Source organism: Oncorhynchus gorbuscha, linkage group LG06, assembly GCF_021184085.1.
Source record: "Oncorhynchus gorbuscha isolate QuinsamMale2020 ecotype Even-year linkage group LG06, OgorEven_v1.0, whole genome shotgun sequence".
NCBI classification, from domain to species: domain Eukaryota; kingdom Metazoa; phylum Chordata; class Actinopteri; order Salmoniformes; family Salmonidae; genus Oncorhynchus; species Oncorhynchus gorbuscha.
In genome coordinates this window covers 121,531-137,020 of record NC_060178.1, presented here as the reverse complement: position 1 = coordinate 137,020, position 15,490 = coordinate 121,531, and the positions used below count along the sequence as shown (strand labels likewise).

The 15,490-nt window shown below is 48.4% G+C and overlaps 1 protein-coding gene across 1 annotated transcript in view; it reads right to left on the bottom strand.

The window, feature by feature from the left end:
• LOC124037352 (anoctamin-2) overlaps window positions 1–15,274 on the bottom strand; it is a 78,743-nt gene extending 63,469 nt beyond the window's left edge. The window contains exons 1-2 of the mRNA XM_046352057.1: window positions 15,131–15,274; window positions 11,406–11,711 (exon numbers count right to left, since the gene is read on the bottom strand). Of these exons, the coding sequence (XP_046208013.1) occupies window positions 11,406–11,711; window positions 15,131–15,244 (420 nt within the window). The 5' untranslated portion in view covers window positions 15,245–15,274. The remainder of the gene's footprint in view (window positions 1–11,405; window positions 11,712–15,130) is intronic.
• Window positions 15,275–15,490: the final 216 nt, after the last annotated feature.

Sequence of the window (15,490 nt, the reverse complement as noted above, 5' to 3'; positions counted from 1 at the left end):
GCAGCTGATGAGAAGCTGACACACAACCTAGCTGACGAGCAGCTGATGAGAAGCTGACACACAACCTAGCTGACGAGCAGCTGACACACAACCTAGCTGACGAGCAGCTGACACACAACTTAGCTGACGAGTAGATGACACACAACCTAGCTGACGAGCAGCTGACACACAACCTAGCTGACGAGCAGTTGATGAGTAGCTGACACAACCTAGCTGACGAGCAGCTGACACACAACCTAGCTGACAAGCAGTTGATGAGTAGCTGACACAACCTAGCTGACGAGCAGCTGACACACAACCTAGCTGACGAGCAGTTGATGAGCAGCTGACACACAACCTAGCTGACGAGCAACTGACACAACCTATCTGACAAGCAGCTGACACACAACCTAGCTGACGAGCAGCTGACACACAACCTAGCTGACGAGTACATGACACACAACCTACCTGACGAGCAGCTGACACAACCTAGCTGACGAGCAGCTGACACACAACCTAGCTGACGAGCAGTTGACACACAACCTAGCTCACGAGCAGCTGACACAACCTAGCTGACGAGCAGCTGACACACAACCTAGCTCACGAGCAGCTGACACAACCTAGCTGACCAGCAGCTGATGAGTAGCGGACACAACCTAGCTGACGGGTAGATGACACACAACCTATCTGACGAGCAGCTGACACACAACCTAGCTGACGAGCATCTGACGAATAGCTGACACACAACCTACCTGACGAGCAGCTGACACAACCTAGCTGACCAGCAGCTGACACACAACCTAGCTGACGAGCAGCTGACACAAAACCTAGCTGACGAGCAGCTGATGAGTAGCTGACACAACCTAGCTGACGAGCAGCTGACACACAACCTAGCTGATGAGCATCTGACGAGCAGCTGACACACAACCTAGCTGACAAGCAGCTGACACACAACCTAGCTGACGAGCAGCTGATGAGAAGCTGACACACAACCTAGCTGACGAGCAGCTGACACACAACCTAGCTGACGAGCAGCTGACACACAACCTAGCTGACGAGTAGATGACACACAACCTAGCTGACGAGCAGCTGACACACAACCTAGCTGACGAGCAGTTGATGAGTAGCTGACACAACCTAGCTGACGAGCAGCTGACACACAACCTAGCTGACAAGCAGTTGATGAGTAGCTGACACAACCTAGCTGACGAGCAGCTGACACACAACCTAGCTGACGAGCAGTTGATGAGCAGCTGACACACAACCTACCTGACGAGCAACTGACACAACCTATCTGACAAGCAGCTGACACACAACCTAGCTGACGAGCAGCTGACACACAACCTAGCTGACGAGTACATGACACACAACCTACCTGACGAGCAGCTGACACAACCTAGCTGACGAGCAGCTGACACACAACCTAGCTGACGAGCAGTTGACACACAACCTAGCTCACGAGCAGCTGACACAACCTAGCTGACGAGCAGCTGACACACAACCTAGCTCACGAGCAGCTGACACACAACCTACCTGACACAACCTAGCTGACGAGCAGCTGACGAGTAGCTGACACAACCTAGCTCACGAGCAGCTGACACACAACCTACCTGACGAGCAGCTGACACACAACCTAGCTGACGAGCATCTGACGAATAGCTGACACAACCTAGCTGACGAGCAGCTGACACATAACCTAGCTGACAAGCAGCTGCCCCCCAACTAGCTGACGAGCAGCTGATGAGTAGCTGACACAACCTAGCTGACGAGCAGCTGACACACAACCTATCTGACGAGCAGCTGATACACAACTTAGCTGACGAGCAGTTGATGAGCAGCTGACACACAACCTGCTGATTGATGAGCAGCTGACACACAACCTTGCTGACGAGCAGCTGATGAGTAGCTGACACAACCTAGCTGACGAGCAGCTGACATATAACCTAGCTGATAAGCAGCTGCCCCCCAACTAGCTGACGAGCAGCTGATGAGTTGCTGACACAACCTAGCTGACGAGCAGCTGACACACAACCTAGCTGACGAGCAGCTGACACAACCTAGCTGACTAGCAGCTGACACTCAACCTAGCTGACCAGCAGCTGATGAGTAGCTGACACAACCTAGATGATGCGTAGCTGACACAACCTATCTGACGAGCAGCTGACACAAAACCTAGCTGACGAGCAGCTGATGAGTAGCGGACACAACCTAGCTGACGAGTAGATGACACACAACCTATCTGACGAGCAGCTGACACACAACCTAGCTGACGAGTAGATGACACACAACCTATCTGACGAGCAGCTGACACACAACCTAGCTGACGAGCATCTGACGAATAGCTGACACACAACCTACCTGACGAGCAGCTGACACAACCTAGCTGACCAGCAGCTGATGAGTAGCGGACACAACCTAGCTGACGAGTAGATGACACACAACCTATCTGACGAGCAGCTGACACACAACCTATCTGACGAGCAGCTGACACACAACCTAGCTGACGAGCATCTGACGAATAGCTGACACACAACCTACCTGACGAGCAGCTGACACAACCTAGCTGACCAGCAGCTGACACACAACCTAGCTGACGAGCAGCTGACACAAAACCTAGCTGACGAGCAGCTGATGAGTAGCTGACATAACCTAGCTGATGAGCAGCTGACACACAACCGACACAACCTTGCTGACGAGTAGTCTCTTGTCTCAGGATGGTAAGTTGGTGGTTGAAGATATCCCTCTAGTGGTGTGGGGGCTGTGCTTTGGCAAAGTGGATGGGGTTATATCCTTCCTGTTTGGCCCTGTCCGGGGGTGTCCTCGGATGGGGCCACAGTGTCTCCTGTCCCCTGCTGTCTCAGCCTCCAGTATTTATGCTGCAGTAGTTTGTGTCGGGGGGCTACGGTCAGTTTGTTATATCTGGAGTACTTCTCCTGTCCTATTCGGTGTCCTGTGTGAATCTAAGTGTGCGTTCTCTAATTCTCTCCTTCTTTCTTTCTCTCTCTCGGAGGACCTGAGCCCTAGGACCATGCCCCAGGACTACCTGACATGATGACTCCTTGCTGTCCCCAGTCCACCAGGCCATGCTGCTGCTCCAGTTTCAACTGTTCTGCCTTACTATTATTCGACCATGCTGGTCATTTATGAACATTTGAACATCTTGTCCATGTTCTGTTATAATCTCCAACCGGCACAGCCAGAAGAGGACGGGCCACCCCACATATGCTCCTCTAATTCTCTCTTTCTTTCTCTCTCTCGGAGGACCTGAGCCCTAGGACCGTGCCCCAGGATTACCTGACATGATGACTCCTTGCTGTACCCGGTCCACCTGACTGTGATGCTGCTCCAGTTTCAACTGTTCTGCCTTGTTATTATTCGACCATGCTGGTCATTTATGAACATTTGAACATCTTGGCCATGTTCTGTTATAATCTCCACCCGCAACAGCCAGAAGAGGACTGGCCACCCCACATAGCCTGGTTCCTCTCTAGGTTTCTTCCTAGGTTTTGGCCTTTCTAGGGAGTTTTTCCTAGCCACCGTGCTTCTACACCTGCATTGCTTGCTGTTTGGGGTTTTAGGCTGGGTTTCTGTACAGCACTTTGAGATATCAGCTGATGCACGAAGGGCTCTATAAATCAATTTGATTTGATTTGATTTGAGTAGCTGACACACTACCTCACTGACACGCAGCTGACGAGTAGCTTACACATAACCTAGCTTAATATCAGCTAACAGACAACCTAGCCGACAATAATCTCACAGACAACCTCGCTGACGAATAGCTGACACACAACCTAGCTGATGAGCATCTCACGAGTAGCTGACACACAACCTAGCTGACGAGTAGCTGACCCTAACCCTCTTAGCGCCACCTGAGACGTCTGTGTCCCACCCACCCATCTGGAAATGCAAATGCGCTACGCTAAATGCTAATAGCACTCCTTAAACCTCAAATGTTCATTAAAACACACATGCAGGGTACTGAATTAAAGCTACACTCGTTGTGAATCCAGCCAACAAGTCAGATTTTTAAAATGCTTTTCAGCGAAAGCATGAGAAGCTATTATCAGATAGCATGCAACACCCCGAAATACCTGAAGGGGACGTAAACAAAATCATTAGCATAGCTGGCGCTACACAAAACGCAGAAATAAAATATAAAACATTCATTACGATCTTTGACGATCTTCTTTGTTGGCACTCCTAGATGTCCAATAAATATCACTATTGGGTCTTTTTTTCGATTAAATCGGTCCATATATACCCTAAATATAGATCTATGAAGAGTGTGTGATCCAGGAAAAAAGACAGTTTTAAAATGCAACGTCATTTTTCAAAATTAAAAAAGTTGACGATAAACTTTCACAAAACACTTCAAAATACTTTTGTAATCCAACTTTAGGTATTAGTAAACGTTAATAATCTATCAAATTGATCACGGGGCGATGTGTATTCAATAGCTCCATGTCTTGAAATCAAGTTCGGAAATTTCTCATCCAAAACATCCTGTCGGAGACCGGAAGAAATGGGCTCTCTCTCACTCGTTTGACCAGGAAACAAAGCCCAGGCAGTTGACAAGACTGGCGACATCGTGTGGAAGCTGTAGGACTTGCAATCTCAGCCCCATGTAATTTGCTTTCCAAGAGACAATACATGCAAGTGGGGCATTGATATATTTTCCAGATTTTGGTGATCAGTTTTACTTGCGCTTTTCGATGAAACACACGTTATGTTATAGTCACAGCCGTGATTTAACTAGTTTTAGAAACGGCAGAGTGTTTTCTATCCACACATACTAATCATATGCATATACTATATTCCTGGCATGAGTAGCAGGATGCTGAAATGTTGCGTGATTTTTAACAGAATGTTCGAAAAATTAGGGGGTAGACTTAACAAGCATGAGGTTGGGGAACAAAATGGCGCCGTAGAGAGAACACGGTGTTTCAGCGAGCTCTCGTGGCATTCGTAAATTTATATTCTTACATTAATCTCCTAGCTTGAAAAAGTGGTAGAATTGGCTAAATAAGTTACCATATAATGAGTCTTGACGACTATTTCGCAAAAATCTCCGACAACATGCCCAATAGAACTACTAAGAAGTCGACCAAAACCACCATCCTTGTGGATGTGCACGAGGAGCTAGCTAACATTAGCGAAGCTAACACCATTGCGGACCCAGGCACAATGGACCTGATAATTCAAATGATGACTGATAACATTACTAAAGTGATCGATGCTAAGATAAGAATGGTCTTGGAAGCAATAGCAAGCCATTCAGCTGAAATACAGAGCGTTGTGAAACGTGTTGTTGAGGCGGAAGGAAGAATTGCTGCAGTGGAAACTTCAACTACATCTATGGACGCTAAGATAAAAGCACTTGAGAAACAGGTGCGCGAAATGGCGGAGCACATTGACGACTTGGATAATCGAGGACGCAGATGCAATATTCGTGTTGTGGGACTCCCGGAAAATCCTGAAGGGACACGTTCAGTAAAATTATTTGAGGAATGGATCCCTGGCTACCTACAAATGGACACTAAGGCTGGTCGTGTGAAGCTGGACAGAGCCCATCGCTCTCAAGCACCGATACCGGGCCCCAATCAGCGCCCACGGCCGGTAGTTATAAAGTTCCACAACTTCACCGACAAGCAGCGCGTCATGGATGCGGCTAGAAACATCGGCTCTGTTGGTAGTCAACATAAAGGTCCAAAGGTCTCATTCTTCAATGATTACTCCACAGCGGTTGTACGAAGACGCAAAGCGTTTGATGAGGCGAAGGCTCGACTCAGGAGAATGAAGATGGACTACGCACTGTTGTACCCGGCCACATTGAAGATTATGGTCAACGGATCACCTAAAAAGCTCTACACACCTGAAGAGGCTGCTGCGTTTATTGACTCTCTCGGGTAAATAACTCTAAGCTGCACCTCCACAGCATTGAATAACTTTGCTTATTTTTGGTTGAATCTGATCATGAAACAGTGGTGTGAGTCCTCACGTACTCCGGCTCAGTAATATTCGTATCTTTATTATTTTTCTTGCTAAAGTAATAGCCGCAATAGCTCCATTAATGGGGGGACACTCTTGACCCAAACTGCTACAGACCTATATCTATCCTATATCTATCCTACCATGCCTTTCTAAGGTCTTCGAAAGCCAAGTCAACAAACAGATTACCGACCATTTCGAATCTCACCATACCTTCTCTGCTATGCAATCTGGTTTCAGAGCTGGTCATGGGTGCACCTCAGCCACGTTCAAGGTCCTAAACGATATCTTAACTGCCATCGATAAGAAACATTACTGTGCAGCCGTATTCATTGATCTGGCCAAGGCTTTCGACTCGGTCAATCACCACATCCTCATCGGCAGACTGAACAGCCTTGTTTTCTCAAATGATTGCCTCACCTGGTTCACCAACTACTTCTCTGATAGAGTTCAATGTGTCAAATCGGAGGGTCTGCTGTCCGGACCTCTGGCAGTCTGTATGGGGGTGCCACAGGGTTCAATTCTTGGACCGTCTCTCTTCTCTGTATACATCAATGAGGTCGCTCTTGCTGCTGGTGAGTCTCTGATCCACCTCTACGCAGACTACACCATTCTGTATACTTCCGGCCCTTCTTTGGACACTGTGTTAACAACCCTCCAGGCAAGCTTCAATGCCATACAACTCTCCTTCCGTGGCCTCCAATTGCTCTTAAATACAAGTAAAACTAAATGCATGCTCTTCAACCGATCACTACCTGCACCTACCCGCCTGTCCAACATCACTACTCTGGACGGCTCTGACTTAGAATACGTGGACCACTACAAATACTTAGGTGTCTGGTTAGACTGTAAACTCTCCTTCCAGACCCATATCAAACATCTCCAATCCAAAGTTAAATCTAGAATTGGCTTCCAATACTAGTCTTTGGCGATGTCATTTACAAAATAGCCTCCAATACCATACTCAACAAATTGGATGCAGTCTATCACAGTGCAATCCGTTTTGTCACCAAAGCCCCATATACTACCCACCATTGCGACCTGTACGCTCTCATTGGCTGGCCTTCGCTTCATACTCGTTGCCAAACCCACTGGCTCTATGTCATCTACAAGACCCTGCTAGGTAAAGTCCCCCCTTATCTCAGCTCGCTGGTCACCATAGCATCTCCCACCTGTAACACACGCTCCAGCAGGTATATCTCTCTAGTCACGCCCCCCAAAACCAATTCTTTCTTTGGCCACCTCTCCTTCCAGTTCTCTGCTGCCAATGACTGGAACGAACTACAAAAATCTCTGAAACTGGAAACACTTATCTCCCTCACTAGCTTTAAGCACCAACTGTCAGAGCAGCTCACAGATTACTGCACCTGTACATAGCCCACCTATAATTTAGCCCAAACAACTACCTCTTTCCCAACTGTATTTAATTAATTTATTTATTTAGTTCCTTTGCACCCCATTATTTTTATTTCTACATTCTTCCATTGCAAAATTCTTCCATTGCAAAACTACCATTCCAGTGTTTTACGTGCTATATTGTATTTACTTTGCCACCATGGCCTTTTTTGCCTTTACCTCCCTTCTCACCTCATTTGCTCACATTGTATATAGACTTGTTTATACTGTATTATTGACTGTATGTTTGTTTTACTCCATGTGTAACTCTGTGTCGTTGTATCTGTCCAACTGCTTTGCTTTATCTTGGCCATGTCGCAATTGTAAATGAGAACTTGTTCTCAACTTGCCTACCTGGTTAAATAAAGGTAAATAAATAGCTGCAGGCAACAGTAGATGAGGCATTCGTGAGATGTGAAATATGTGCGCAAAATAACATACGTAAAGGGATAACTACACCTATAGGCCACATACCGGTCCCTGAAGGACCATTTCAACACATTGTAATGGACTATGTGGATATGATAACCAGTATGTGGCAAGAGGTACATATTAGTATTATAGACAGATTTAGCTGGATAGAAGCAATACCATCTGCAGATCAGGGAGCAGGAACAGTGATAAAGTTCTTGACCAGCGAAGTAATACCAAGTTTTGGGATACCAACAGAAATCAGCTCAGATAATGGATCAGCATTTGTGCGAAAATAGTCAAACTGGTGACACAACAGCTAAGAATGAAGCAAAGGCTGGGATGTGTTTATCATCCCCAGTTGCAAGGGATGGTTGAAAGGGCAAATGGAACCCTCAAGGATTAGATAAATCAAATCTGTGCAACTTCAGGACTGAATTGGGTAGATGCATTACTGCTTGCTTTAATGAGTTGTCACATGGAAACTAACAGAAGCACGCGCCTATGGTATGAACGGGCTCAATATACAGCGTCTAAATTAAGACTGAAAAATTGCTTACAAACTAGCCGACCGGCAGCCGATGCAATCTAGCCGACCGGCAGCCGACACAACCTAGCCGACGCGACTGGTAGCCGACACAACCTAGCATTACGCGACTGGTAGCCGACACAACCTAGCATACGCGCCTGGTAGCTGACGCAACCTAGCAGACGCACCTGGTAGCCAACGCAACCTAGCAGACGCGACTGGTAGCCAACGCAACCTAGCAGACGCGACTGGTAGCCGACGCAACCTAGCCGACTGGTAGCAGACGCAACCTAGCCGACTGGTAGCCGAGCAACCTAGCCGACTGATAGCCGACGTAACCTAGCCGACTGGTAGCAGACGCAACCTAGCCGACTGGCAGCAGATGCAACCTAGCCGACTGTTAGCCGACGTAACCTAGCCGACTGGTAGCAGACGCAACCTAGCAGACGCGACTGGTAGCCAACGCAAACTAGCAGACGCGACTGGTAGCCAACGCAACCTAGCAGACGCGACTGGTAACCGACGCAACCTAGCCGACTGGCAGCAGATGCAACCTAGCCGACTGGCAGCAGACGTAACCTAGCCGACTGGTAGCAGACGCAACCTAGCCGACTGGTAGCAGATGCAACCTAGCCGACTGGTAGCAGACGCAACCTAGCCGACTGGTAGCCGATGCAACCTAGCCGACTGGCAGCCGACGCAACCTAGCCGACGCAACCTAGCCGACTGGTAGCCGACGCAACCTAGCCGACTGATAGCCGACGCAACCTAGCCTACTGGCAGCCGATGCAACCTAGCCGACGCAACCTAGCCGACTGGTAGCCGATGCAACCTAGCCGACTGGTAGCTGACGCAACCTAGCCGACTGGTAGCAGACGCAACCTAGCCGACTGATAGCCGACGCAACCTAGCCAACTGGCAGCCGACGCAACCTAGCCGACTGGTAGCCGACGCAACCTAGCCGACTGGTAGCCGACGCAACCTAGCCGACTGGTAGCAGACGCACCCTAGCCGACTGGCAGCAGATGCAACCTAGCCGACTGGTAGCAGACGCAACCTAGCAGACGCGACTGGTAGCCGACGCAACCTAGCCGACTGGTAGCAGACGCAACCTAGCCGACTGGTAGCCGAGCAACCTAGCCGACTGATAGCCGACGCAACCTAGCCGACTGGTAGCCGACGCAACCTAGCCGACTGGTAGCAGACGCAACCTAGCCGACTGGCAGCAGATGCAACCTAGCCGACTGTTAGCCGACGTAACCTAGCCGACTGGTAGCAGACGCAACCTAGCAGACGCGACTGGTAGCCAACGCAACCTAGCAGACGCGACTGGTAGCCGACGCAACCTAGCAGACGCGACTGGTAACCGACGCAACCTAGCCGACTGGCAGCAGATGCAACCTAGCCGACTGGCAGCAGACGTAACCTAGCCGACTGGTAGCAGACGCAACCTAGCCGACTGGTAGCAGATGCAACCTAGCCGACTGGTAGCAGACGCAACCTAGCCGTCTGGTAGCCGATGCAACCTAGCCGACTGGCAGCCGACGCAACCTAGCCGACTGGACTGGTAGCACGCAACCTAGCCGACTGGTAGCTGACGCAACCTAGCCGACTGGTAGCAGACGCAACCTAGCCGACTGATAGCCGACTGGTAGCAGAGCCGACGCAACCTAGCCGACTGGTAGCAGACGCAACCTAGCCGACTGGTAGCCGACGCAACCTAGCCGACTGGTAGCAAACGCAACCTAGCCGACTGGCAGCAGACGCAACCTAGCCGACTGGCAGCAGACGTAACCTAGCCGACTGGTAGCAGACGCAACCTAGCCGACTGGTAGCAGACGCAACCTAGCCGACTGGTAGCAGACGCAACCTAGCCGACTGGTAGCAGACGCAACCTAGCCGACTGGTAGCCGACGCAACCTAGCCGACTGATAGCCGACGCAACCTAGCCGACGCAACCTAGCCGACTGATAGCCGACGCAACCTAGCCGACTGGCAGCCGACGCAACCTAGCCGACTGGTAACAGACGCAACCTAGCCGACTGGCAGCAGACGCAACCTAGCCGACTGGTAACAGACGCAACCTAGCCGACTGGCAGCAGACGTAACCTAGCCGACTGGTAGCAGACGCAACCTAGCCGACTGGTAGCAGACGCAACCTAGCCGACTGGTAGCAGACGCAACCTAGCCGACTGGTAGCTGACGCAACCTAGCCGACTGGTAGCCGATGCAACCTAGCCGACTGGCAGCCGACGCAACCTAGCCGACGCAACCTAGCCGACTGGTAGCCGACGCAACCTAGCCGACTGATAGCCGACGCAACCTAGCCGACTGGCAGCCGACGCAACCTAGCCGACGCAACCTAGCTGACTAGTAGTGTATATATAACCTAGTTGACTAGTAGCTGATCAATATCAAATCAAAGTATATTTGCGCCAAATACAACAGGTGAAATGTGAAATGCTTACCTTCAGGCTCTAACCAACAGTGGAAAAAAAATACAAACTAGCTGTCTAGTAGCTGACTAGTAGTTAACAATAGCATGGAAAGTAACTTCTCACCGTCATAAGTTTTGCTAGCTCGGCAATCAGATAGCCAACCCATTGTTGTGTAATTCAAAACAAAGCCTTATATTCTTTCTATTTATGCGGAAGGAGACTTTGGTAAGCATGCTAATAGCTAACAATCAGCTAGCTTCCTAAACAGTTAGCATTACTAGTGTCAGATAGCCAATATGACCAAAAAAGTTAGTATCTAGCATTCAGTTAGCTACCTAAACATTTAGCAATACTAGAAGCTAACAATCAGCTAGCTTCCAAAACACTTATCAATGCTAAGTGTAGCACACATGACAAAACAAACTAGTAAATAGCAATCAGCTAGCTACCGAAACAATTAGCAATAATTTAGCTAACATTGTGTTATCTCTCTGGGATTTCATTGTACTTTTAAATTGTTTTAAACTGTACTAACTATTTACCAAAAAAATCTATCAATCAATGAATAGATGTTTTCATTTATTAAGAAAAGTAGCATTGGACAGATACCTTAACATACACAGCTCTAATCTCTTGTCCAGAGGTAGATTATAATATATTACCTCCTTGTCTCTCTCCAGCTGCAGGCCCTGCTCCAACAGCCCAGACTCAAACTCCTCCCTCATCATAGCTTTCTCTTCCTCACTCAGTTGAGACTCCTCCCCCTCTGGCAACCCTGCCTCCAGCTCAGGCTGCGTATCTCGTCTCAGCATGTTGGGTAGCGGAAGGCTCCCATTGGATGCTTGAGATGTGAGGGAGAGACGATGCAGGGAGATCCTCCTCTTCTTATAGTTATAGCACAGAATATAGTCCACCTTCCTCTGGCCGTCTGCAAAGAATGTTCCTTTACCAAGCTCTATGGTGGGCTCCTACACGCACGCGCACACACACACAAATCCAAATGAGGTTTTATTGTGTTAGGGTTAGGGGTGAGAGGGGAGTGTTAAAGTGGGCAAGACATAGTGCTGGTAGCTTTGTCCCAGATTTGGTTCTGCTCTCTTGCCAACTCAAAACATGTTTGGTATGACAATTATATACAGAGTTGGACAAGACAGAGATGCTAGTTCTAGGTCCCAAGAAACAAAGAGATCTTCTTTTGAATCTGACAATTAATCTTGATGGTTGACCTGTCGTCTCAAATAAAACTGTGAAAGACCTCGGCATTACTCTGGACCCTAATCTCTCTTTTGACGAACATATCAAGACTGTTTCAAGGACAGCTTTTTACCATCTACGTAACATTGCAAAAATCTGAAATTTTCTGTCCAAAATTGATGCAGAAAAATTAATCCATGCTTTTGTTACTTCTAGGTTAGACTACTGCAATACTCTACTTTCCAACTACCCGGATAAAGCGCTAAATAAACTTCAGTTAAACACAGCTGCTAAACACGGCTGCTAGAATCTTTACTAGAACCAAAAAATGTGATCACATTACTCCAGTGCTAGCCTCTCTACACTGGCTTAAGGGTTGATTTCAAGGTTTCACTGCTAACCTACAAAGCATTTCATGGGCTTGCCTCCACCTCTCTTTCCGATTTGGTCCTGCCGTACATACCTACACGTACGCTACGGTCACAAGACGCAGGCCTCCTTACTGTCCCTAGAATTTCTAAATAAATAGTTGGTGGTAGGGCTTTCTCCTATAGACCTCCATTTTTATGGAACTGTCTGCCTACCCATGTGAGAGAGGCAGATTCAGTCTCAACCTTTAAGTCTTTATTGAAGACTCATCTCTTCAGTAGGTCCTATGATTGAGTGTAGTCTGGCCCAGGAGTGTGAAGGTGAACGGAAAGGCACTGGTGCAACGAACTGCCCTTACTGTCTCTGCCTGGCCGGTTCCCCTCTCTCCACTGGGATTCTCTGCCTCTAACCCTATTACATGGGCTGAGTCACTGGCTTACTGGTGCTCTTCCATGCCGTCCCTGGGAGGGGTGCGTCACTTGAGTGTTTGAGTCACTAACGTGATCTTCCTGACTGGGTTGGCGCGCCCCCTTGGGTTGTGCCGTGGCGGAGATCTTTGTGGGCTATACTCGACCTTGTCTCAGGATGGTAAGTTGGTGGTTGAATATATCCCTCTAGTGGTGTGGGGGCTGTACTTTGGCAAAGTGGATGGAGTTATATCCTGCCTGTTTGGCCATGTCCGGGGGTATCGTTGGATGGGGCCACAATGTCTCCCGACCACTCCTGTCTCAGCCTCCAGTATTTATGCTGCAGTAGTTTATGTGTCGGGGGGCTGGGGTCAGTTTGTTTATCTGGAGTACTTCTCCTGTCCTATTCAGGTGTCCTGTGTGAATCTAAGTGTGCATTCTCTAATTCTCTCCTTCTCTCTTTCTTTCTCTCTCTCTGAGGACCTGAGCCCTAGGACCATGCCCCAGGACTACCTGACATGATGACTCCTTGCTGTCCCCAGTCCACCTGGCCATGCTGCTGCTCCAGTTTCAACTGGCCTGGGCCCTAGGACCATGTCCCAGGACTACCTGACATGAGGACTCCTTGCTGTCCCCAGTCCACCTGGCCATGCTCCTGCTCCAGTTTCAACTGTTCTGCCTTACTATTATTCAACCATGCTGGTCATTTATGAACATTTGAACATCTTGGCCACGTTCTGTTATAATCTCCACCCGGCACAGCCAGAAGAGGACTGGCCACCCCACATGTGCTCTCTCTAATTCTCTCTTTCTTTCTCTCTCTCGGAGGACCTGAGCCCTAGGACCGTGCCCCAGGACTACCTGACATGATGGCTCCTTGCTGTCCCCAGTCCACCTGACTGTGCTGCTGCTCCAGTTTCAACTGTTCTGCCTTATTATTATTTGACCATGCTGGTCATTTATGAACATTTGAACATCTTGGTCATGTTCTGTTATAATCTCTACCCGGCACAGCCAGAAGAGGACTGGCCACCCCACATAGCCCGGTTCCTCTCTAGGTTTCTTCCTAGGTTTTGGCCTTTCTAGGGAGTTTTTCCTAGCCACCGTGCTTTTACACCTGCATTGTTTGCTGTTTGGGGTTTTAGGCTGGGTTTCTGTACAGCACTTTGAGATATCAGCTGATGTACGAAGGGCTATATAAATAAATTTGATTTGATTTGATTTGATTTGATTACAGCTGAGGGCCACTCTGTTATATCTGGAGTATTTATCCTGTCTTATCCGGTGTCCTGTGTGAATTTAAGTATGCTCTCTCTAACTGTCTCTCTCTTTCACGCTCTCTTTCACTCTCTCTCTTTCTTTCTTTCTTTCTTTCTTTCTTTCTTTCTTTCTTTCTTTCTTTCTCTCTCGGAAGACCTGAGCCCTAGGACCATGCCTCACTAACTGGCCTGATGACTCCTTGTTGTCCCCAGTCCACCTGGCCTTACTCCTGCTACAGTTTCAACTGTTCTGCCTGCGGCTCTGGAATCCTGACATGTTCACCGGACGTGCTACCTGTCCCAGACCTGTTGTTTTCAACTCTCTAGAGACAGCAGGAGCGGTAGAGATACTCTGAATGATCGGCTATGAAAAGCCAACTGACATTTACTCCTGAGGTGCTGACCTGTTGCACCCTCGACATTCACTGTGATTATTATTATTTGACCCATTCTAGTCACCTATGAACATTTGAACATCTTGGCCATTCTCTGTTATAATCTCAACCCGGCACAGTCAGAAGAGGACTGGCCACCCCTCACAACCTGGTTCCTCTCTAGGTTTCTTCCTAGGTTCTGGCCTTTCTAGGGAGTTTTTTTGCTTCTACACCTGCATTGCTTGCTGTTTGGGGTTTTAGGCTGGGTTTCTGTACAGGACTGTGAGATATCAGCTGATGTAAGAAGGGCTTTATAAATCAATTTGATTTGATTTGAGTTGAGTTGTCAAGAGAGCAGACAATCAGATCTGGGACCAGACTTTGAAAATACCTAAAAGATAAAAGATAACAGTACACCTGTTTCAATAATAGCTGAAAGATAACAGTACAGACTATCACTAAGGCTGTCAGACATCAAATCCTTGTATCCTCTGTCCTGGTTTCCTCCAATTCCTCACCTCCCTCTTAATGCGCATTTGAGGAGAGGATTCAAGGTCCCTCCAATGAACCTCCTCTTCCAATTAGTTTTGAGAAGGAGGTGAGGAAACAAGGACGGAGCAAACAAGTAATGGTTGGTAATATCTTCAGTAAAGCAGATGCCTAGTATTTAGTAAAACAGCAATGGAGTCTCCAAATTGAAGATACATGTGAAGGGTTAGGGGTCAGGGGTTAGAGGTCAGGGACTAGAGGTTAAAGGTCAGGAGTTAGGGATTTAAGGTTGTACCGTGGTAGGCTGCTTCACGCTGCCCGGGGGATTTCCATTATCCAATCCCATCTCAGAGAGCGAGCAAGCCAATGAGCGAAGCTTCTCAGATTGGACAGATGATGACTCACCCATCGCCCTGGCAACACGGATACGCTCCGTGCCGTTCCACGCTTCTGTCAGGGTGACACACACACACGCACACGCACACACACACACACACACACACACACACACACACACACACACACAACACACACACACACACACACACACACACACACACACACACACACACACACACACACACAAAATAGTTGATAGACAGCCAATATCTGAACTCTTGTTTTTGTCATCCATCCCTGTGTCTCAGTTGGGACC